Genomic DNA, 24,456 nt, shown 5'->3' on the forward strand with positions numbered 1-24,456 from the left:
GCCACTGCTTGCCTCACAAGCGCAAGGTCCTGAGTTCAATCCCCAGTATCAAAAAAAAAACAAAACCCACCAGAAAGTCAAACACCCATCTGAATATTCGGTGTCTAATAAAAGATACAACATACATACATAATTTTTGTAACATCCACACAAGCACACTGCTCTTTGAAATTTAAAGAAAAAATTTATTGAAGATCTGAAAAACAATTCCTAAAAGATTGACCTTTCCAGAAAACTGTAGCTACACAATGCATTGCGTCTATCATGTTAAAACGTGCATTAGAGACAAATACAAAAACCATGAAACAATTCACCATTCTTCAACAATTTGAGCAAAGAGAAAATGCCTAAGGAACAACATGAATGACTTGCAAAGGATGGGCTCTTTAAGCACCGTTTAAAAAAAAAAAGCACAAATGGATGAGTGTGTTCAGTTATATACACTGAATTGGACCTTTGGCACTAGGAATCAGAGCATTTTGTCATATAGCATTAACACGTATTATAAAAGTGCGTAGTGTCAAAGGAATAGAACCACCAGCATTCAAAAGCAGCTTTGTCAACTAGGCAATAAAACACTACACCATGTCTCTTTGTTGTCCATCATCGAATACACTGGTAGCAACTTTGAAATGAAAAGAAAAAAGAAAAAAGGAGCTGCAACCCCTTTTATTTTCTGTTTAAAATCAAAACAAACATCAACTCTGTTGTACACTAACATCTTCAAAGTACATCATTTGTACAAGAGAAGGACTAGGAACAAAACATGTTGACAGAGATCCAAACACGAGTAAGAGCGCCTCACACTGCTTTCCGATGGTACTCAGGAGGGGCCACTTCATAATCACTGGCACTAAACAAAGTTGCTGAATTCTTCGCCAGATACCTAAAAATAAAATGTTATTGATTACAAACATTTAAAGCTTCTTCACCATAATAAAAAATGTTTTCTAACAAGATGTAGAAACCAAGACTGCCCTTCTCCCCTTTTCTTCAGTCTCAGGCAGTCTAGAGATACTTATTTATTGAAAATATATATTCAATATACTGTTGGATACATTTTTAATGTTCCTTTGCACTGCCCATTTCTATACATCTCACATGTCCCCATTTCACTGGTTTGTTCATCTTACTAAGTATTAAGAGCTCTGTATTAAGCTGGGTGTGGTGACGTACACCTGTGATCCCAGCACCTGGGGAGGCTGAGGCAGGAGGATTTCTGCAAAGTTTGAGGTCAGCCTGGTCTACACAGTGAGTTCAAGGCCAGGGTGAATTACATAGCAAGACTCTGTCTTAAAAAAACAAAAAACAAACCTCTGTATTAAGATGCCAGCCCTTTAACATTTATGCAACAGTACAAAACTATAAATACATTCATTACTATACCTTTTATCTAAAGTTTTTATATTTCTGTACTCCATCATTTTCCCTTTATTGTACCTATATGCTGACTCTTGTAAATTCCTGTATTTGAATATTGTTCCATTAGCCATCTATATCAGTACCAATTATTTTATTAAGTAGTGTCGATCTGTCCTATAACAAATTTTCAGTATACCATACCAATTCACATTTATAATTCCAATCAGACTTACTTGAGGAAATCATGAAGATAATTCAGTAATAAAGCAAGGCTCTTCTCATCCAGAGGTGTGTAGGCCAACATAGCTCCAATTCGTACTATTTAAACGAAAGAATTTATCTGAAGTTAAAGGCAGCACTATAAAACCATGTAGTTTAATTACATGAGTAGATGCAGCCATCAATTTGTTTAAATTACATGATTTTAAAAGCTAGAAAGTTCAAGCTAGAATGGAGTCATGCTCTGGAATGTTATTTCATTTCTTGTATTTAGGGAAGACAAAAAAAGTCAAATTATCAAAGGCTCAAAAAGAAAAGCAAAATCATGTTTTCTAAATGGTGTATTACCAAATAATCTCAGTAGATGTGGTGCTCCGTACACCTGCGACATGGGTGCATCAGGGTGATCGGCAAGAATCTCAGCGTACTGTGGTCTCTCAAATTTGTAGAGGAGCTGAGTGCCCAGCATCACATTGAAGTATTCTTTTATCCCTGCTACAACCTCATTAACAGCATACTCCCTGATAAACGAACAGAAACAATCACTTTAGAAGAGCCAGGAGAATGCAGACATGAGGCTAAGAAATTAAGAGGCAAGCTAGTTACAATTAATTACTGCTATTCCAAGTTCAAGGCCATCATGAGCAACTTATTGAGACCCTGTCTCAAACACATAAATGGGGTGAAGGTGTAGCTCAGTGTTAGGTGCTTGCCCAGCATGCATGATATCCCCACAAGCTCAATCTCCATTACTGCCAAATAAAACAAAAACAATCCAGGGCCGGGGATTTAGCTCAGTGGTTCCCCCGCCTGCCTTGCAAGCGGGAAGTCCCAAGTTCGATGCCCGGTACCAAAAAAAAAAAAAAAAAATCCTATTTTGCTAATATTTTAATATTTCAAAGTACAAGTTTTTTGGATATACTCAAAAGTGGTATGTATATTCTTACTTATTATCCGTATTTCCTCGAGATTTCTTATAATTTGCATAGTCCTCTAGAATGGAATCCACATTCTTCTTGGCAGGAAGGTAAAAGAGCTATGAAAACAAAACATTTGACTACAAACACTGCATTTTTAAAAGAAAAATAACACTGGGTAACCTTTTCTGCAATAAAAGATCACCTATCAGTATTAGAAAGTTGGAAAAGACACAATTTTGTATGTGAAACATGAACATCATGGCTAGTGGCTACCACAGTGGACTGCTCTAACAGCTGGCAATCTATCAACACACATACACTATAGTAGCGTCGGTGAACCTCATAGCTTTCAATGATAACAGCCTGTGTTGCGGCACTCGTGTCAAAGGTTCGTCACCACTGCACTAACAGCATATACTGCACCTGATTATCAAGTCCTTACTTATTAAAAGCATTTATGTGCCAGTCCCAGTCTGAAGCATTAACAGAAATAAAACCTCTTTTCATCCTCACATCACTACTATAAGACAGGAACTACTATTCTACTAAAAGTGGAAACTAAAGCACAAAAAGGCCGAGAAACTATAATCTGCACTCACAGATACTACATGGTAAAACCACAGCTTGAATGCTGGTAGCTCAGTGTAAATGGATAATCCCTCAAAGAATTCAAATCAAGAGTCAAACTATGCCCACTTATTACATACAACTGAAATGTTCCCTGAGTCTCATAATCCTCAAGCAATCACTATTCTTACCCCTTATATCCCCAGCCCCACCTTTTCATTTGTCTGTTTAAAAGAAACTGGTTGGTTCATTTGTCCTAGGGTTCCTCATGCTGGATGCAGGTGATTTAACTCCTCTGATGTTGAACATGTCCCTCTATCAAATATCTCCACTTCTCTAAACTAATAAATAAACCTAAGGGCCAGGGATTTAGCTCAGTGGTTCCATCGGCTGCCTCACAAGCACAAGGATCCGAGTTTGATCCCCGGTACCAAAAAATAAATAAATAAATAAATAAAAATAAACATAAACCTAAGACTTTAGATTCTTCTGCTTGTGATGCTATACATTCTGTTATATTCCATTAGCTGGGATGTGTGCAGATGTTGCACTTTTATCAATTTCCCTGGTAAGTTCCTGTCATAAGCTATGAAAATGGGTTATTTCCCAATTTTTATAAAAATCACCCTAAACTTATGAAATTTATATATGCACTATTTTATTCTTCTCCAAGTTATTCTATCTGGTAGTAACTGTTAAGACTCTTGAATTAAAATATTTATCAGCCGGGCTGGGGATTTAGCTCAGTGGTTCTGCTGCCTGCCTTGCAAGCACAAGTCCCGAGTTTGATCCCGGGTACCAAAAAAAAAAAAAATCCTCAGCCATACCTTAAATTTTCAACTTTTTTCTTTTTACTACAAAAACCTATCATATAGCTTACAATCTGTCCAAGTTACCTGTTTCTGTCTGGTAATTAAGTCCCAGTCATCAACAAGCCACGGTTTTAGCTCTTCAGGGATCTTTACTTTAACTTCAACTCTGTTCATAAATGTTTCTTCCTAAATAGAAAAAGGAATTAAAAATGTTTAACCAACACTTCAAAAAACAAAAAAAAAATCCAATCTTTCCTTGCCTAAATAGAAACTCTAGAACAGAGGGGTGATTTTTTTATACCTTTAGAGACACTAGGTATAAGGTTACTCCTGATACAAATCTATGCAGCTGGGACTGTCATTTAAAAATCGTAAGTATACAAATCATACAGTTAATTTCATATGAAGGTAAAAATTCTTAAGTGAATTCCCCCTTCTAATGGAAATGGAACATCTGGACTTAACACATATTAATTTAGCAGTTTCATGTTCACTGTTGCTATCTAAATAATTATCCCAAACATCAGTACTTTTTTAAAAAATTCATAGAAGTAATTAAATGTATTGATTTCTAGGATAGTGGAGATATAGCTCAGTGTCATAGTGCTTGCCTAGCATGTGTGAGGCCCTGGATCTGACCCTAACATATATCCCCACCCTAAAAATACTGATTTCTAAACAACTCTTCAAACCTGCCCCAAATTCCCTATCTTCTGGAACATACCAAAACTTCAGAAATGTAAGCTAGTCAATTACAACCCTCAAATTCAGTAACTGTGGAAATTATAACTATAATAAATTCACACTTACCTAACCAAGAATTCTGTAGCGTATCCAAATACACAACAGATGTGGAATTGACAGTTTCATGGTATTTTTATAAGATTAACCCATGTTGGAATTTAATGAACCATTTAACATGATCTAATAAGTACACCCAGTCTAACACCAAAAAAGTACTTAATCTTGGTTTTTCGTACTTTTTTTTCTCTTTTGGTTGAGACAGAGTCTCCCTATGTAGTTCAGGCTGGCCTTGAACTCTCAGTGATCCTCCTGCCTCAGCTTCCAAAATGCTGGGATTCCAGGCATGGGCCACCACCCAGCTTAAAAAAAAATATTTAATCCGGTATGTAAACACAGAGTTCATACACCTCCTGAGTATGGGGTAGTTTAATTCCACAGCTATAGATAAAATAAGAATTACCACCTGTGGGACTTCCTGGAAGATGGCAGAGTAGTGAACAACAGAGAAACACCCTCTCCCCGAGATTTATTGTCCAGACGCTGGAATATAGCAACATGAGGAAGACAGGAAAGAGGGAGGTGGATCCCTAGGACCTAGCAAGGATCTGAAATGAGAGCTGAGGCCCACAGAGAACAAGGAGAGACTTCAACAAAGGAGGAGGAGCTGGCAAGTAGTGCTTTATTTCTGAGCCCTGACTCACTTCACGATAAGGGATGCTCAAACCTGCAGACACACAGTGACTACTGGTGACCCCAGAGGGCTCCAGGGAGAGATGCACCAGTAGACTGCAGTGGCTGGTGAGTTATTTGGGTCCCCCAGCAGAGGACAACTGGCTGATTGCCATCTTGGAGAGGGGCTAACTAAGCTTGGAACTGAGAGCAGCTGCAGGGTGGCTTCATCAAGGTAAGGCAGAACTGAGTTCAAGTTGGCAGGAGAGCAAAGAGGCAAGTTCAAGCCAGCAGGAGGCACAGTGTTACAGGCTGAACAAACTGGATTCCAGCCTCACAGCCAGAAACCAGCCTGAGTTTCACAACTAAAGGTGCAGGCTGCTAGGATTATCTACTACCCAGCCATAACTCTAGGGCTGGCTTGCTGGGATTAATCAACATAGATCTGGGGGTCTGTGTGCCCTACTTGTCTACCAGTGGCACCAGAGACACACCTTGAAATAGACATTTTTCTTTTTTTTTTGGTACTGGGAATCGAACTCAGGACCTTGTGCTTGCCAGGAAAACACAGTGTTCCTGTTTTTATATAAGTGTAAACACTGTATTTTGTTGTTTGTTTTTATTTCTTCCTTCTCTTTCCCTGCCGTCACCAGTTTCCCAAAGTTTGCATAATCTTTTGTCTTCCAGCCTTGCTTCTAATCTCTTCCTCTATTTGTCCCCCTACAAATCGCCATACTGAAGACATATTTATTGTATACAAATTTTGTTTCGTTTTAGACTTTGTTATAAAAATTACCACCTATTGGGGCCGGGGATTTAGCTGTGCAGGCAGCAAGGACCCAAGGAGTTCGATCCCTGGTACAAAAAAAAAATTACCACCTATAGTCGAGGATTTAGCTCAGTGGCGCCACCGCCTACCTCGAAAATACAAGGTTCTGAGTTTGATCCCCAGTACCTCCCCCGCAAAAAAAGAAAAAAAAATTACCACCTATAAACTCAGTACTCAGGCTGAGGCAGGAAGATTACAAATTGAAGCCGTCTGGGCAACTTATTAAAACCCTGTCTCAAAACAAAAGGGCTGGGGGCCAGGAATGTGGCTCAGTGGCACAGAGCTTGCCTGGCAAGCGTGAGGCCCTGAGTTCAGTTCCCAATACCAATAAAATAAAACAAAACAAAACAAAACAAAACAGGGCTAGGAATATACTTCAGTGCAAAAGCCCTAGGTTCAAACCCCAGTTAGGGGGAGGGTGATAATAGACATAAATACATCCTTTACCCATGGGTGGAGTGGTCAGTAGTTAACCATGCGAACAGTATTTTTGAGAACCCAAGTTCTATGATTACTTTTTGTTGCGAATGTAATATAACACAAGTAAGACTAAGAATTCTAATAGACTACTCACAAACTTAAGAAAACTCACATTTTCAACAGTAGGATCTACCCGGGCCCTCTTCTTCCGAGGAGGCTGAGGTGTCTCACTGGTACTGCCACCATCTCCATTACCAGGGGCTACAACATGGTGTGGTACTGGTTAGCTAATTTAAAAAGTATCTATGGAAAACACCATCATGACACATCCTTTCTTCATCATTTCTCCATTACGCAGCTATGACTTGAGTCTAAGTTAGAGAATCATTCTTACCAAAAATAAAACTTTTATGAAAAGCTCTACCTAACATGCAACATTTAATTAATACTACCACTATCTTTCATTTATTAAAAATGCTATTTTCTGAGGGAGAGCCATTAAGGTTAAAGCAGATGAAAATAACTAAATGCTTGCTAATTTCTCCACGTTTTGTAAAAAGAGCATCGAGCTTAGCCATAATGTACATTTCTATCTGTAACACTGCTATAGCTCACATTTAAGACCAAGAAATGTAAGCTTTTTTTCATAATATCACAGCTTTTAGTGAATTCAAAAAATAAATATTATAAAGATAAAATAAATTAATTTAAAGAAATATTCTTACTTTTTTGTTTGTTCTTTTTTGTTTTCCTAAAAGGAGAGAAAAATATATTATAAAACTGTGTTTCAATTCCCTTTCATCAGGGTTAAGTCCACAAAGAAATACTGCCTTCATGAGTAAGATGAGGTAATAAATATGGTTTTCTACTCAGACATGGATTTTTACTGGTGGTTAAATCATCATCTCCTTCCAAATAATAAAATAAACCAAGAACACTACAAGATAGTCTTCTTTCACATTATTACTGTATATGAAAAGTATACAGTTATTATACTGTGTCTACCAAAAATATTTCAAAGGCTGTATTTATCCCAATAATTAAATTTGCTGGGCCGGGGATTTAGCTCGGTGGTTCCAGCACCTGCCTTGCAAGCGCAAGGTCCCATGTTTGATTCCCGGTACCAAAAAAAAACGAAAAAAAAAAAAAAACCACCAAACAAAGTAATTAAATTTGCTTCCCAAAACATTATTTTTGAGACTGTATTTGAGTCAGATTAAACCATGAAGTTTACTTATACATGCCAACAAAATATACTGTCAAGATTCCACTTAAATGACAAAAAAAAACCTAAAAAAAGAATGAACTCTCACATGACATACAGTTTCAATAGTGCATTTTATGTCATGAATACTTTACTACAGTAAGGGGAGCGAGCTACATGTTATGTTATGGAAAAATCAAAAAATGTGTATGTATTTTCAATGACCTTAACAACTTGGTATGTGAGGAATAGTCTCAATGGCACTGAAGTTCCAACAATGTTCCAAACTTCCCTAAGTCTAACAAACGAACTTTGAAGATTACACTTATAAAACAGTATGCAAAATTAAAGCAAGAACAGAGCGTCTTACACTTCAACATTTTTCTGTTGCAGACCAGATGTCTTCTTTCCTGGAGCAGCCCCTCTCATCTTTCCCTCTGCATACTGCTCCCTTCAAAAGTAAGTTGTCAAATCATCATAAAATAACCACTTACGAGGAAAAATAAGGTTCTGTTAACTTGATTCCTCTTGGAATTTGTATTGAAACTGAGGTTCCCAAGCACATACACTTTCTGGTACAGTTTTATACATGTTGGACAGAGAGATAATCAATACATTCACCACACACACACCCCAAGAGGAAAAGCCCTAAAATTTGGTTGTTCTAGAGCACTGTTGGCGAACCCACCACACACATGCAGCAGTGGGCTGTTTGTCACTGAAAGCTCTAAAAGGTTCACCATCACTGCTCTGGAGCCACCAAACTTAAAGTTGGTAAAAAGTGACCATAACAGGGCCAGGGATTTAGCTCAGTGGTGCCGCTGCCTGCCTCACAAGCACAAGGTTCCAAGTTCGATCCCTGGTACCAAAAAAAGGGGGAAATCATTTTACAGGCAGACAGCCACCCTTGGGGCCGGGGATTTAGCTCAGTGGTTCTGGCGCCTGCCTCGCAAGTGGAAGGTCAAGGGTTCGATTCCCAGTACGAAAAAAAAAAAAAAAGAAGTGGCAGACAGCCACCCAACAAGATTACAATTGTCCATTCCATGTTCAAAATCTACTTTATAGTCCTTTCTCCTTAACATTAGTTTCTCAAAACAAACTTACTGATTGGCTTTTTGAAGTTCTCGCTGTTTCTGTAGATTGGTGTCCACATATTTGAGTACTCTGCTTTCTGGAACCCATTCGTCCCAACTAAAAAGAAGAGTTAAAATATCATTCAAAAGTATTTTCGTTACAATTCACACTCTATACTCCAATTAATTTTTAGAGATTGAAGAGGCAAAACTTTGGATTTCTCTGAAATCATTTGATGAACTAATGCTATAAATCCATTCTCAATGACAAAAATCTAATGAGTCTGTTCTGTAAAAGAAAATTTTATACTCAAAGAAGCAACATTCCAAATCCAAAGGCCAGATTATTCAAATCATTTTTAGAAATGTCCTAAGAACATGACACTTAGAAACTGAGACTTTAAGTCAGTGGTGGTGAAGCTATGTATGGCACATGCGCTGCAGGGTCTGTTCTGTCGCTGAAAGCACTAAAAGGTTCGCCATCTCTGCTTAAAGTAATTTGCCTTACAGAATGAAAATACTATCTTAAATGTTAAATTGCCAAAGAGCAAGCATAGGGGACCATAATAAACTGAATCATAAAAACTAAAACCAACTGACTAATCAGCTATATGTAACAGCAGTTAACATAGCTCTCTGCCTTATTTTCATCACCATATACACCTACCACATAGGGCTGTTATGCAATTAAATGTAAAAACACTTGAGAATCCCGGAGACACATAAAAACATTCAAGGTATATGCCAGGAATACATTAACAACTCTGCCATACTTACCATCTAGATGACTCGGCTAAGTATGTACATTAAAGTATCTCAATGGATATTCAAACTACAGTATACCTTTCTTTACTTTTATCCTTTCATAAATGGATACACTAACTTACAAGGCTACCAGAAGGCTTTGTGAACATTAAAAGGTAGAACTGCTCTTAAAATGTTGGTAAGGCATTTTGGTAGTCACAAAGTTCCTCCAAAGCAAGATTTTTTTCTCTTGGTGTGTTTTCCCTCCAAAGAGAAAAACAAAAGAAGGTATTTCTTAGGGAATGCTGATCTTTTAAGTCTTTTCTCCTGCTGATGGAGCTCCTTTAGTGACACAACTGGGTGTACTCTCAAGGTACTAGCTTTTGTTTAATGGTTTCCAGCCTCTGACCTCTTATTAGAATAGTCAAAAGGGGAGGGAAAAAAAAAAAAACAATCTCAACATGATTTCCTAGAGAAAACTTTAAAACATGCATTTACCTAGAGGTCAGGAGGGGGTGGTGTACTGAGGGAGCTCCTTCAGGAACAGGAAAAAGGGCTACAATATCCTCATGTGTCTTCAAAGTGTTTTCAGAGCGCCTGGGCCTCACAGCACTTCTGATACAGACAGCATAGTACAAAGTAATCTCAGTAACTAGGTGCAGAATTTAGCTTAAGCTTTATTAAGATTCACTCACAAATGGAATAGTTAATGTCTATGCCAATAAATTCCAATAAGGGGACCAGAGATTTAGTACAGTGTTTCTGCCGCCTGCCTCGCAAGCACAAGGACCTGAGTTCGATCCCTGGTACCAAAAGAAAAGAAAACAAATTCCAGTAAGGTTTTTGAAAATTTAAAAATATCTAGTATCTACTGTGCTTCTGAAAAATATAAAAATACATATGCTAACTAAAGTTTAAAAAAATCCAATTTGGGATCAGAGTTTTGCTGTATGGTTTCTTTTTGGTACCGGGGATTGAACTCAGGACCCTTGCGGTTTCGAGACAGGCACAGTGCCACTGAGCTAAATCCCGAGTTTGCAATATGGTTTTAAAAAATCATATCCTACAAAGCACTATCATAGCGAGTTATTTAAAACTTTATGTATCTGTTTCTTCAAATTCTCTCTAAATCAAAGGGAGCTAATTTTTAATTGTTGTGAGGTTCCATTTTAAAACTTTACAAATCCCTTCCTTTTTTGATATAATACATTTAAATAAGCACCTTCATATAAAAACCAAATCAAAGCAAGTTTCCTTTATATGTAGAGAGCTAAAAATCCTTGGTAAATCAAAGGAAAATGGAATGGACCCCATCCTGTGCTCTGAAGAATAACTAAGGGTAACAACAGAAAGCCAAAGGGCTTCATGTAGGTGAAGCACAAAAGAATTACAGAATTTTCTCAAGGTATCTTGAGACTTAAATCCCAAAGTCACAACCCATGGACACAACGTAAACAGCATCACTGAATAAAAATACAACACATTTGCTGGGCACCTAACTAACGCTTCCCCCTTTCAAAATGGGTCTACTTAAGGTTTCTCTAAATACTTCCTAAAGGTAAGATCAACTTTTTACAAACCTACCATTTCTTTCTGTTACTGGACATCAAAGGGGGAAATGTTATTTTATTGAAGCCAGAAAATGTAAGCATTCAGTATTTTCACAAGATGCAAAAGCCACTTGAAATCCAGTCCTTGGGCAACACATATAATTTTACACAAAATATTTACTATACATGAAAGTCCACCACAAGCTGTATTTACAGCTTTTAAGCTGAAATTCTAAAATGATTCCTTCAAAGTGTATAAGAGGTGGGAGACAGTAGGCCTACATCTGTGGAATGGTTTTTCTTCTTTAATACTCTGTATAGACTTTAACTTTCCCACTCATTATGCATAAATGTGACACTATTACCTGGCTATCAGAAATATAAGCCTGATAATTATTAAATACTGAAAGTGCAGTTTTAACATTTCTTTTCTTTTCTTTCCTTTTTTTGGTACCAGGGATCAAACTCGGGTCCTTGCACTTCCAAGGCAGACGGTCTAACCACTGAGTTAAATCCCCGGCCCCCAACATTTCATTTTTTATGATACACTAGGAGCACATGACAAATTTTCCTGTTTCCTAGATACCAGAATTTCAAATGACTGCTTACAGAAACACTGAAAGACCACTTTCTCCAATTAGTCCCCCAATTTCTCAATATTTAAAATACAAAACTATGGGGTCACTTTGAGGTACTGATAATACCTACTTATCATTAGAAATATTTTAATTCCCAAGTTACTCATGTGCTTTTATATATTTTAATTTCCACTTTTTTTTTTTTGGTACTGGGGATCGAACTTGGGTCCTTGTGCTTGCACAGCAGGTGGCAAAACCACTGAGCTAAATCCCGGGCCCTTAATTTCCACTCTTTCACAACTATACTAATCAAAGAAAAATAATAGGTCTGATAGTCCTTAGCTTAAAGCATTTGACCTATAAAAAAATTCCCTAATAAAATTAATTGGGTTGGTCACCTGCACAGGGGGACTATATAAAACAGAACCAAAGTCACAGGGCCAATAGACTTAACAGGAAAAACTGTCCTTCCATAGCAACAGAGTACTCATCAAATCACAGATGGCACGCTCCCATGGTAAACCAGGTACTGAAGTCCTATCAGGTGACACAAAGCACTAAGTTACTACAACTCCCAGAAGTATTTACTGACAATGCTATCTCTGAAGGACAAAACATCATTAAACAAAAACAAACCATGAAAACACTGTCAGCACTGTTTCCAAACTTAAGAAAGTTAGTAAATTCTATCATTAACATATCACACCCAGCCAAATTCAGACAATTTTTACACTTTTTCCTTTTGTAGAAAAACCTTTATGTATGGGCCGGGGATTTAGCTCAGTGGTTTCGTGGCCTGCTGCACAAGCGCAAGGACCTGAGTTTGATCCCCAGTACCAAAAAAAGGAAAAATCTTTATGCAGAAAAACCCAACTAGTTTTGAGTATTAATGCCTTTAAAATAACACAGGCCAAAAACTTCAGTCTATCTTAAAATGCAATAAAACCATAAAAATGTGACAACCTGGCATTCATCATTCAATAGGATTGGTTAATTATTTAACACCACCCTGGAACTCAAGAAATACTCCCCAAAAAATCAAGTCCATTTAAAATAAAACGGCTGAGCCAGATGTGATGGCACACGCCTATAATCCCAGAACCCAGGAGGCTGAGGCAGGAGGACCACCATGGGTCTGAGGCCAGCCTGGACTATCTGGGGAGATCCTATCAAATAAGTAAACAAACAGATATGGCTGAGTACTCCAATTTCTAACAGTTTCATTATGCTACAAGGGGCTCATCCTCACTTTTATACTATGTTACGTTAAGACTATACACAAATTGCTTTTAAAAGTCTAATACTCACTTTTTATTCCAACCACTGTAATGTATAAAGTATTTTACTTGTTTGTCCTTTATGGCAACCTTTACACACTGCAATAAAAAAGAAAAAATTCACTTAGAAATAAATTTTCAAGAGACAGACACCCCACCCAGATGATTTTAAAGTATTCAAAAAAAAAATTAAAAGTATCCAATTTCTCAAAGACTCACTCTACAGCAACTCTTTTTAACCAACAAAAAAAGGTGACTCTAAGTGACTATAAAATACTAAACTTTAAGAGCACAGAACCATAAGTTAGAGACGGCTCAACAAAGCTGAGAACCCTAGCATAAAGGGTCATAAATGATCACCCCTAAACTTTATTGGGATAGACAAGTTCACCAAGGGCAGCTAATAAAAGGTATGCATAATTATGCTTTTACAAACTCTAGCCAGGAGCTAGTTTATTCCAAGAACAATTTTATTAGCTGTTCAAAGGTAACACGCTGATTTGTTTCAGAATCAACTTAAAAAAATTTTTTTAAAAGCACCCAAAACAAGGGTTGGAAGTTTAGCTCAATGGTAAAGCACTGGCCTACCACCAGGATACAGAAGTCCCTGGCTTCCAACCCCACTACTGAAAGCAACCAAACAAAATGGCAGCCAAACATATCAAAACTAATTATTAGAGGAAAATCATTAACTACAAGTGATGACTTGTAGTTTTAAAAAATATTCACTGGAGGCAAACCCAAAGAACCACGATAGTTTAAACTATCTCAGTCATCTAAAACTTTGTTCACCAGTGTTTTGTACCAGGAGAAAAACCAGAGTTTAGAACAGTCTGCCAAAGTTCATACAACAAAAAGAATACAAATGAGCAACACGACTCATAATTTAGCAATTATAACACATATCTATGTATTCAAAACACAAGTAATAAGTAGTAAAAAGTTTTTTACTCAGAACTTTGACACTTCACAATTATGCTAAGACTATTTTCAAAGACACACAAAGTATTCACCAGGAATTTATGCAGAAATTGCCTCTGAACATTATAGTGCTTTGTATTTTGTAATGTGGGTTTTTTTGGTAGGGGCTTGGGGGATGCTGGGGAATGAACCCAGGGCCTTAAGTATGTCAAGCAAGTGCTCTACCCACTGAGCTACTACATACACCACAGCCCTTGTGCTCAATTTCCAAAACTGTAAATGTATGTATGGTCAAGTCTTAAAATACATTTGTCCTGGCCTGGGGATGTAGGTCAGTGGTAGAGAGCATGTTTAGCATATGCAAGGTCCTGGATTCAACCGCTAGGATACCATCCCCCAAAAGTCTGTGCTGAAAGTTATCAAAAGCCTGTGTGAGGCCCAAAATTGAATCCTGAGCACCACAAAAATTTCCTGATTAAATGTGTTATCCTGTTTATCTTAGCCTAAATGCAGTTTTTATAACCACACCACACAATGATGCAGAGGAAAGAGAGCCCTATTCCCCAGGATTCAAACTTTCCCAGTCAAATCAACAAAGTTAACTATAAATGTTCACTCCATATATAATACCTGCATAAAAATAATTCTGGAATTTTTTTCACAAGTTATCAACTACAAAATACTACTTGTTCCCAAGATCCCACCAACCTTCACCTATCACTTCCCTTACATGCTACTTCCAACAAATGGGTCTTAAAAAGTCAGTTAAAAAAGAAGAGTAGCAACATTTTAACTTATTTGAGCCATTAAACAAGCAGTAAAAAGCCCAAAACAAGAAGTCTAAAAACTTATAAGCTTATAATAAAAGGTAACTTTCTTAACAAACCCAACAAAGACACTGAAACTTGTTATTAAAAGTCAGATTTGCGCGGGGGATTTATTTAGCTCAGTGGTTTTGCCCAGGTGCAAGGACCCGAGTTCGATCCCGGGTACCAAAAAAAAAGAGTCAGATTTAACCAATAGTCATGGCCAACTTCTCCAAAGATTTCATACCTTTGCTTCATAAAGAAGAGGCCCATGAAAGCACAGTACTCGTTCACCTGTGAAAGAAAAGTACACAGTTAGTTATAATGCTTCTCTATAATAAAAGATTCACATCTGAGAAAAACCACATTTGCATTGTTATTCCCAGCAAACTGGAAAAATAGATAAGGCAATAGATGGAGCAACACTTCTCAATTTCACCATACCCTACCAACAACCATTCAGTATCTAGTGTAAAGAATAATAACCAATTTATTAGATTGTGTAAATCATCAAAGCACCTATCATGTGCCAATAAAACCTACTGTAGTTACTACTGGTAAAGGTGACCTGTTGTTTCTACCCATATAAGCTGGAAACAAATCCCCCCCACCCCCCCACCCCCCCACCCCGCAACCCCTACCAGGGATCAAACTCAGGACCCTTTTGCTTGCCAGGCAGGCGCCAGCACCACTGAGCTCAATCCCAGGCCCAATAAAAAATTTTTTTCTAGTACTGGGAATTGAACCCAGGGTTCACAGTCTAGCTAAACTGCCCAGGCTGGCCTTGGACTTGTTATTCTCCTGCCTCAATCTACAGAGACAGGGGTGTACCTACACACCCGGCTTAGAAATACCTTTTTTTTTTTTTTTTGGTACCGGGGACCAAATGCAGGACCTTGCACTTGCAAAGCAGGCAGCAGAACCACTTCAGCTAAATCCCCGGCCCAGAAATACCATTTTAAATGCCATTCCTCATGTTTTTCTGCATTTAGAAACTTACCCTCCACACATATCTCTCTTCTAACCTTTTTAGTGAGTAAAATATTTTACCAATTAAAATTTCAATATAAAAAAAAATAAAATTTCAATATAGATCAGAGATGGCTGGACTTTTAAATAACCTCTCTGCACTCATTCAAAATGTGTTCTGGGGCCCAGGGATTTAGCTCAGTGGGTTCTGCTGCCAAGCGCAAGGTCCAGAGTTCGATCCCTGGTACCAAAAGAAAAAAAAGTGTTCTGGGACCTGGCCTGCTTCAACAAAATAGACAAAGAATTCTAACCTTTGGGAAATTACACTCTATGATGAGCCTACCATTATGATTTGCAAGACCAAATAAAAATCTCAGAGACTTGCAAGCTATCTCTCCTCAACAAAGCAGGCCAACAATTCCCAGTAATACTTAGGGTAATTGTCATAGAAATAGACCTTACATTATTTTCAGTACAGTTTCAACAAACCAAACCCCAGGCAAAAAAAATTATCCAACAGGTCCAGTTCCTATAGCTACAAAATTAAACTGAGTATAACTTAAAATATTCCTCCAACCTAAAGTTATTCCATAGAAAATCCAAATATTCGTATCACATTATTTATCTGGTCTGTGTGCCCTACAATGTCAGGTTAATAAAGGACGCTGATAGTTTTCGCTTCGGCAGCACATACAATAAAGGACACTGATAATGTAAGCAAATAGGTTTGTATAACTTCCTGTATTTTATATTCAAGTACGGAGAATGACTGATGACCTATATGGAGGGTCACAAAGAATGATCCAGACAGAGGACACATTTATACAAAGCCAGGGAAGGATGTAACAGAGAACCCACCAGACAAATATTTAACAAGTTCACTGCTGGAGCACAGAATAAACATGTGAAAGCGTTAGTGAAATTGAGAGACAGAGCAACATCATAAATGTAATGTCTTGTCTGGACTTTATCCTATACAGGATTCCTACATCTGACCAAGAATCTTTTGGAATGGTTTTGAAAACTGTAGATATTCAAGTATCAGGAGCAATTCTGCATAATTTTGGGGAAAAAAAATCATTTCACAATTAAAATTATGATTAGGCCTGGTTTTCCGGCCTATAGGCCAGCTATGGCAGGTCGAGACAGAACCCCATTTTTTGCCTCAGGTCACACAGCTAAGACCTCAAAGGTCCCACGATGATGCTCCAGGACAGGATTACATCAGCTGAAGACAACCTGGGGGGGGGGGGGCAACAAATTCCTAATCAACATAAATTCCTCTTCATCTGCATAAATTCCTCATTGTTCTAGGATTATCGCTGTACTCCCAGAGTCAAGTTACTCCGGAGGTACAGAATAAAGGTGTGGCAAGCGTCTTTGCTGCCTAGAGCAGCACAGATCAGGCCCAAAGCTCAGCTTCTTCTCTAACCCTCATTTGTCTACATATATTAATTAATTCGCCTTGTGCTGTCGCAGCTCAAATACTAGGGCTCACTCCAGTTCTAGTAACATCTCCTCTCTTTCCCTGTTCCCTACATTCAAGTGTCACTGGAGACCTATTGTTACAATTTCCCAGACTAAAACCCAGTAAATTACTTTAAAATCAAAGATGTCTATAAAGGGCTGGGGATTTAGCTCAGTGGTTCCACCTCCTGCCTCGAAAGTGCAAGGACCCGAGTTCAATCCCCGGTACCAAAAAAAACAAAAACAAAAACAAAAAGATGTCTATAAAAATTTCTGCAGTTCCACTTAAAAGCACTTGGTAGGCTGAGGCCGGAGGACTGCCAAGAATTTGAGGCCAGCCCTGGCTATGTAGTGAGTTCAAGGCCAGCCTGAACTAACAGGAGACCCAGTCTCAACAACACCACCACCACAAACTCTTCTGCTAATAAGCAGCAGCACTAAAAATCAGGTCTATGTCTTCTACTCTCCCTCTCTAAGTACATTTTCAAGGCACTCTGAAAATGGCCTGTTTTTTCCCCCTCTTTTGGCTGCAGCTGCCAAAAACAACTGCTCTGAGGCCTTTTGACCTCCAGTCTAGGTATTTCACTGCTATTATTTGGAGATATATATATATATATATATATTTCTTTTGGGAGGGGGTGCCGGGGATTGAACTCAGGACCATGCACTTGTGACCTAGGCAGTAGAACCACTGAGCTAAATCCCCGGCCCTGATATTTTGTTGAAAATACACAGCTACCTGTAAAGTATGAGCCAGGTTGACATGGCTATTTTCCATGTCAGTAAACTCAAAAGATTGGCAACAGGGAAAACTGCAAACTACCATCATCAGATAGTAGTTTCATATGCCTCCCTCTACCCTTAATCCTCTCGATACTTTCAATGTTTACTAGAACATCACTCAGGTCACAGCATTAACCTCATAATTCCTGACAAAAAATGTCTTCCCCCTGACAATATGCCAGATACCCAACAGTCTTCTTTGCTTTAACAAAACTACAATTGGAAGACCCAAATCCAATGCAGTCACTATGTTTAAAGATTTCTCACAGGGCCGGGGATTTTGCCCAGTGGTTCTGTCGCCTGTCTCACAAGGGCAAGGACCCGAGTTCGATCCCCGGTACCAAAAAAAAAAAAAAAAAAAAAAAGATTTCTCACAGAACATATACTGTACCATGAAGTAAAAAAGCTTCGTATACTGGAATCATGAAAGGAAATTTTTCTGGTACAGTAATTCTTATTTTTATCATTACAATGCTTCCACAATGTTTTAAGATAGCCCCATTGGCACTATATGAAGTTCTCGAGATATTCTCCAAATGTCTTATAAACAATTTTTAAAAGATGGTTATATTGGGATTAGGATTTAGCTCAGTGGTCCCCGAGCCTGCCTCGAAAGTACAAGGTCCTGAGTTCGATCCTCAGTCCAAAAAAAAAGGATGGCTATATTGTTTTGAAACCCAAAGAGAAACACACGTGGAAAGTAAAATTAATGGGCCGAGGATTTAGCTCTGTCGAAGCGCCGGTCTTTGTAAACTGCAAGGTCCTTAAAGAAAGTAAAGTTAATCCATTTTCCAACCTTTGCCTAGGGCTACCTTTGTTCCTACTTGTCAAGTGCACAACCATAAACAGCACAGGCACTCTGGTGGCCCTCTAGTTTTTGGGGTTTCTGAGATAGGGTCTCACTATGCAGTCCCGGCTGACCTCGAACTCAGTGAACCTCTTGCTTCAGCCTCCTCAGGGCTGCAATTATCAGCATGCGCTGCCAGCCCGGCTTGACATTAAGTTTTTGTGCCCTAACAGTCTGGCAAAGCTTATGAACCTCTTAGGATGTTTTAATAAAACTATTAAAGAGAAAAACAACTCTGTTGGAACGGTTATCAGAACTAATTTATTACTTTCTGTACATTCTGAGAGCTCCTTATCTGAAGTAGTAAATAGGATTTGGCTGCTGATCCAATAACTACAATAGTTAAGTAAGGACTCTAAAAGTTTAATGTATTTTCCATATAACACCGAGATATAAAAATACCCTAATACTTCTACTTCTGTTGGGAAAATTTTTACACTGACAATAGTACTTGGCCGGGGATTTAGCTCAGGGGCACCGCCCCTGCCTTGCAAGCGCAAGGTCCTGAGTTCGATCCCGGTATCGGAGGGAAAAAAAAAGAAAAACCAGTGACAATAGTACTAAATATGTTAGATGATAAAATTTTTCCTCATTCAAGTTCACAGACCCTCTGAACTTTATCCACCGAGTCCAGATTAAGAATACTGGTTCTATTCCGCCACCTGCCTCACAAGCTCAAGGTCCTGAGTTCGATCCGCGATACCAAAAAAAAAAAAAAGAAAACAAAAGTGGTTCTAAGACACATTAAAACAAAGAATCCATAGCCGTTAAAGTTAGTCTCAAAAGTGGGAGAAAGGAAATATTCATCAACAAAAATAACCCTGAACACCCCTTAAATTTGCTATAAAGTTAAAAAATACCTAGATTTTGAATTCATGACTTTTAAGTTATTCTAACATGTATTAAAGTTTTTAAATCCCTCAAACCCATGAGATTGGACATAGCATTTGTACTAGCACAGTACATCCATAGCAATGAAAAACTTTAGCATGCTATAAAAGTCCTCCTGGGCTGGGGATTTGGCTCAGTGGTTTCGCTGCCTGCTGTGCAAGCGCAAATGCAAGGACCCGAGTTCGATCCCCGGTACCAAAAACAAAACAAAACAAAAGAGATAAAAGCCCTCCTAAATAGATGTGTTGTAAGAACTCAAAGGGGCGTCCTCCACTGAAAGTCAGGTTCTAATATTCAGCCAACTCTTACTGATCAAAAACCAATTTTAAAAATTAACTTTCAAACCACCGTTAAGCAAATACTAATTCAAGCAAACAATGGCGGCACGAAAAAAAATGACGTCAAGGCCACAGGCTTAGAAACGGAAACGCTTCGTGGCTCCAATGGAGCCGCCTTTATTTACTTTTCCCGAGCAGGCGTGCGGCTAGGGGGCTCCAGTTCCCCACCAAGCAGGGCGCGGCTCCCCGTCCCCCACCACCACCAGGCCAGGAGCGCGTGCGCGAAGCACGGACGGAGGTGGGCGACCATGGCGGATCCGCCATCTTGCGGCGGTCGTCTCGCAGCGGCTCCAGGCGTCCTCAACCCGCGTCCGCGGCGAACTCCGCCCGCGGCGGCGACCCGGGAGCTGGGAGACCCGAGACCGCTTGGAACGGCCGCCCCGCGCCCGGGCCCACAGCCCTGCCACGTTGTTGCCGCGCCAAGACGCGTCACCGCCCGACAATAGGCGTCTCCCTCCGCGCCTCCCACGGCAATAACAAACGCGCCGAGGCTCGCTACGCCGCCAGTGCCTGTCCTGCTGCAGTGCGGAAGACCCCGAGGCCGGACAGTGCTTGGCCTGGGGCCGCCCCGCTCCCTCCGCGGGCCTCTCGCACAAAGCCGAGCCGCATACCCAGCCCACACCCAGCCCGCCCCCGTCCAGGACCTCCAGCCCCAAGGCTGGGCCCGGGCACCGACTCACCCTCCTGGAACTTGGGCTTCGGGTCCTGCTTGGGCGCCATTTATAAGTGATTCGCCGCCTCCTTCTCCCACCACCCCCGACTACCGCCCCCTACTCTCTACCCCACCCGAGCTCGCGTCAGACGCGCCGTCCGGCACAGCCGCTCTACATCCTGGGCCCGATTTGCCAGCGCCCGAAGACCTCACAGCGCCGCAACCGCGCAACCGCCGCCAGCCAACGACCGCCCGCCGCGCACGCGCCTGCGCCGCCCGAGGCACGCCGGGACCGGGGGGAGGGGCGCCTGTTGCCCATCCCCCCAGCTCTGCGTCCTCCCGGTCCCTTCCCCCCCACACCCGGGCTCCTCCTCTTCTGGTCCCTTCCCGGTCCCTACCTCAGGCTTTCTCCCTTCCCGTCCCCATCCCCCACCCGGCCTCGCCCCCTTATCCACCCCTTACCCCGGGCGTGCAGCTCCCTCGTCCTCACCCGTACCCCCGTGGGGACCCCCGGTCTCGCGTCCCCCCCATATCCGGGCTCCTAGTCCCCCATCCCCCACCCCAGTCCCCAGACCTCGGGACCCTCACGCTAGATGGAGCCTAGATTTTATTTTGTGTGTCACAGGGCAGGGTTGGGAGTGAGGCGGTAAACCACTGGCGACCGAGGAGCGGGAAAGGCCAGGTGCGCGGCCCCACGTGCACAATAAGCGCTCAGCTGCGGGCTTCGGGGAGCCGCGAACCCACGACCCGCAGCCCCCCTTGGGTCTCTGCAGGGGGTTCCGGAGGCCCCGGGCCCTGCCTCTCTCACCCCTGCGCAGAAGCGGAAAGCTCACTGTGTGGATCCTGGTCTGTCCTGACCTGTTCCGCCTTTGTCATCCTGTGTCTTTGAATTATTGCTAAATATGCTTAAGTACAAACATTTCTTTACGTCAGTAACCAGAGCAGAGACCCTGTAGTCTGCTCCGCTGCATAAGAACAGCGTCCTTTCCGTCGGTGCCGTGTGGAGATGACAGGTCACCCGAGTCCATCCAGACCTCCAGCCCACACAGTCCCTGCACAAGGGTGGTCTCCAAGGCTAAACCTTCCAAGCAGGCCCTGCACCCCACCGATTCTAGACAACTCCCCGTGTGTCCAACTCTTCTTCTAATACAACCTCTTTGGCAACAAATCCTCACAAAAGAAGCTTACACTTTCCAGTTGGCTATACAGGGTATTAGTCCTTTGTCTTGTGGAAAGGGCTAGGGGTTCTGTGAGCCTACCCACCCCAAAACAGCACAGTACCTGAGAGAGGAGAGGGGGAGGGAGAGGGAGAGGGAGGGAAAGGTTTGACCATAAAATACATACTTTTTAAATTCAAAGTTTGTCATTTGCAGTGCTGGAGGTCCAGTCCAATCTAGGACCTTGCACATTCAAGATCTGTTCTCCCGCATTGAGCTACATCCCCAGCATTAACACGGTTTTTTTGTTTTGTTTTGTTTTGTTTTGTTGGTACTGGGGATTGAACTCGGGACCTTGCGCTTGCAAGGCAGGTGGTGGAACCACTGGCCTAACACGGTTTTAAAAATCAAAATAGGGCCGGGGATTTAGCCCAGTGGTTCCGTCGCCTGCCTTGCAAGCGCAAGCACCCGAGTTCGATCCCTGATACCAAAAAAAAAATCAAAATAGTGCAAGTCTTGGCCACTGTTGATTGGGTATCCTTGCAGTTTCTTCTTCTTTTTTTTTATAATATGCCGCACTTTTTATTGCAACGTGACCATTTTTGTGAGGGTAGGGAGTTTGATCTCAAAACAATGTTCCATTTAAGGCTCTTTTATACAGAAATTGCCATCATGACTGATATTCAAACTATCTTTAGTGTTGCAAGACTCACATGGTAAACATAAAACTTCTACACTTATTCAGTAGTGTACACTCAACAGAAAACACAAAGGCATTAATACTGTAACAGCTATTTAAAGATACACAGGTAACAGGAATGAACACTGAGGTACTAGGATAAACTGATGACACAGTTAATGAAGCTTAATTGGCATTCTTTTCAGAGGATTAAACTCGTTACAAAAAAGTGCTTTTAAGGGCCGGGGATTTAGCTCAGCGGTTTCGCTGCCTGCTATACAAGTGCAAAGACCCGATTTCGATCCCCAGTACCCAAAAAAAAAAAAAAAAAAAATCCTAAAAAAGTGCTTTGAATGCACAGTGTTATATCTGTGCTGCCATGTCACAAAAAATAGGCTTGCCAAGGCAGGTGAGGTGTATGAATGCTGCGCGCCTCACAGAACTGCAATCATGTGCAACTATAAATAATACTGAAAAAAGTTTACCATCTGACCAGTGGCTAATACATTCAAGGCATTCAATTAGCTTATCCTCAGCAGTATTCTAAACTAGTCACATTGACAATCACATTCACTGTAGTGCTTGCAGCAAAGGAGGCATATAACCAGCTGTTTTAGCTAACGTAAGATGGGAAGGCATTCCTTGGGTTGTACATAAAAGTAACCACAAAAGTAATGGTACTAAACAGTCTAATGGCAATCACTGACAAGCTGCTTAAATGAATGGTATCTCCTTCATTCATTGTGTTGGAAGGGTCCAGTGGAAAGGGAAAAAAACAAAAAAACCTAATACTATTCCAATGGACTGAGCTGGAAAAATGAAAGCCCCTATGATCCAGATGGCACTTGACTGTCTATTTTACAATGGTTTTCCTTCAAGTGAAACTACTACATCTTGCAGTTTACTACTACATCTTGCAGTTTACATCTTCTTTATCCTCATGTTACTGGAGTTTTAGAGCTGGTAGAGGCATTGATATAGGAAAAATATCACTTCTGACCTGTTAGATGTCAGATATGCAGAAATTCGTGGTCTTACAACATTGATGGATGAAGTCTGGAACCAAAGAAGGAAGTAAGGAGAGTTTTATTGGACATAAGGGGAAGAACGGCTTCTGTATTCCCAGGAGGGGTCCTGAGTGGGTGACCAAGATCCTTTGTAACCCTTTGTAAGGGGTAATTTAAAAAGCAAAATCGGGGGCCGGGGATTTAGCTCAGTGGTTTTGCTGCCTGCTGCGCAAACGCCAGGGACCTGAGTTCGATCCCCAGTACCAAAAAACAAACAAACAAACAAATAAAAAGCAAAATTACAACGTTTTTTGGGTACAATGTGAGTCAAACTGCAATCAATCTATAAGATTTCAAGTACAGTGGCTTAGCTAATGTTGATCCAGTGTAGCAAGGATATGTGTAAAGATCCATATTTGGGGGAAGGGAAGGGAGGATGGGTCCAGATGTTCTGGTCACCTACCTGTGTGCCTGATACCTATCTGGGCCCACTCACTGGACCAGGGGGTGCTAATTACAGTATAATCTCCAGCTGCTGTTTACCTCTAGGGAGGCTTGCAGGCATGGCTATTGCATCTCCATTCTGAGGCCTGGCTCTCTTCAGATTTATCTCCAGCCACAACTCTGATGCCTCTTTCTTTTCTGCTGACTTCCTCTGCCCAACCCCACTCTGACTGCATGTTAATATCTCTCTAACTTAACTGTCTATAATATCATCACTGCTTAAGGGGATAGTTTTGTTCTCATGAGATGAGGACTCCTACACTGAGCAGGTTGGCAGCCTGATTCTTGTCATGGGGTAATTGCTCTGGCTTGGGGATGAGCTCATCAAGGGGTCATCTGTTAGGCTGTGGTCCCCTTGGCTGCTGAGGTGGTTGCAGGTTTAGCACAATGGCTGGAGACTTGTAGGTATCGCTCCAGAGGGTCTGGAACTGGACCTTGTAAAAATTGGTAATCAAATGTCACTTAAA

At 40.7% G+C, this 24,456-nt stretch overlaps 1 protein-coding gene across 5 annotated transcripts; it reads right to left on the minus strand.

The window, feature by feature from the left end:
* Positions 1 to 654: 654 nt before the first annotated feature.
* Positions 655 to 20,927, minus strand: Morf4l1 (mortality factor 4 like 1). Of its 5 annotated transcripts, none has more exons than XM_087188494.1 (13): positions 20,671 to 20,925; positions 14,943 to 14,989; positions 13,000 to 13,067; positions 10,062 to 10,175; positions 8,851 to 8,937; positions 8,117 to 8,197; positions 7,268 to 7,293; positions 6,715 to 6,803; positions 3,965 to 4,066; positions 2,529 to 2,617; positions 1,930 to 2,102; positions 1,596 to 1,680; positions 655 to 886 (listed from the first exon to the last, which is right to left on the minus strand). In XM_087188494.1, exons 1-13 carry the CDS (start codon positions 20,708 to 20,710, stop codon positions 802 to 804), a joined length of 1,086 nt encoding a protein of 361 aa, XP_087044620.1. In that variant the 5' UTR covers positions 20,711 to 20,925; the 3' UTR covers positions 655 to 801. The 5 variants fall into 5 exon arrangements, with proteins under 5 accessions (XP_087044620.1, XP_087044619.1, XP_087044618.1 ...); XM_087188493.1 differs by having other exon boundaries at positions 10,062 to 10,178; XM_087188492.1 differs by lacking the exon at positions 20,671 to 20,925 and adding an exon at positions 20,116 to 20,269 and having other exon boundaries at positions 10,062 to 10,178.
* Positions 20,928 to 24,456: the final 3,529 nt, after the last annotated feature.

This window comes from Heterocephalus glaber, unplaced genomic scaffold (assembly GCF_053883595.1).
Source record: "Heterocephalus glaber isolate CG9 unplaced genomic scaffold, H.glaber_assembly_v1.0 deba00001531, whole genome shotgun sequence".
Classification (NCBI taxonomy): Eukaryota; Metazoa; Chordata; class Mammalia; order Rodentia; family Bathyergidae; genus Heterocephalus; species Heterocephalus glaber.

Excerpts from the sequence above, each read along its gene's own strand:
- Morf4l1 (XM_087188492.1), bottom strand. The coding sequence starts at position 20,254 with ATGGCGGATCCGCCATGGTCGCCCACCTCCGTCCGTGCTTCGCGCACG. Across the intron at positions 7,294-8,116 it reads CAACAGAAAAATGTTGAAGT|GAAAACAAAAAAGAACAAAC; the intron begins GTAAGACGCTCT and ends CTCTCCTTTTAG. Across the intron at positions 6,804-7,267 it reads AAAAAAGAACAAACAAAAAA|CCCCTGGTAATGGAGATGGT; the intron begins GTAAGAATATTT and ends ACCATGTTGTAG.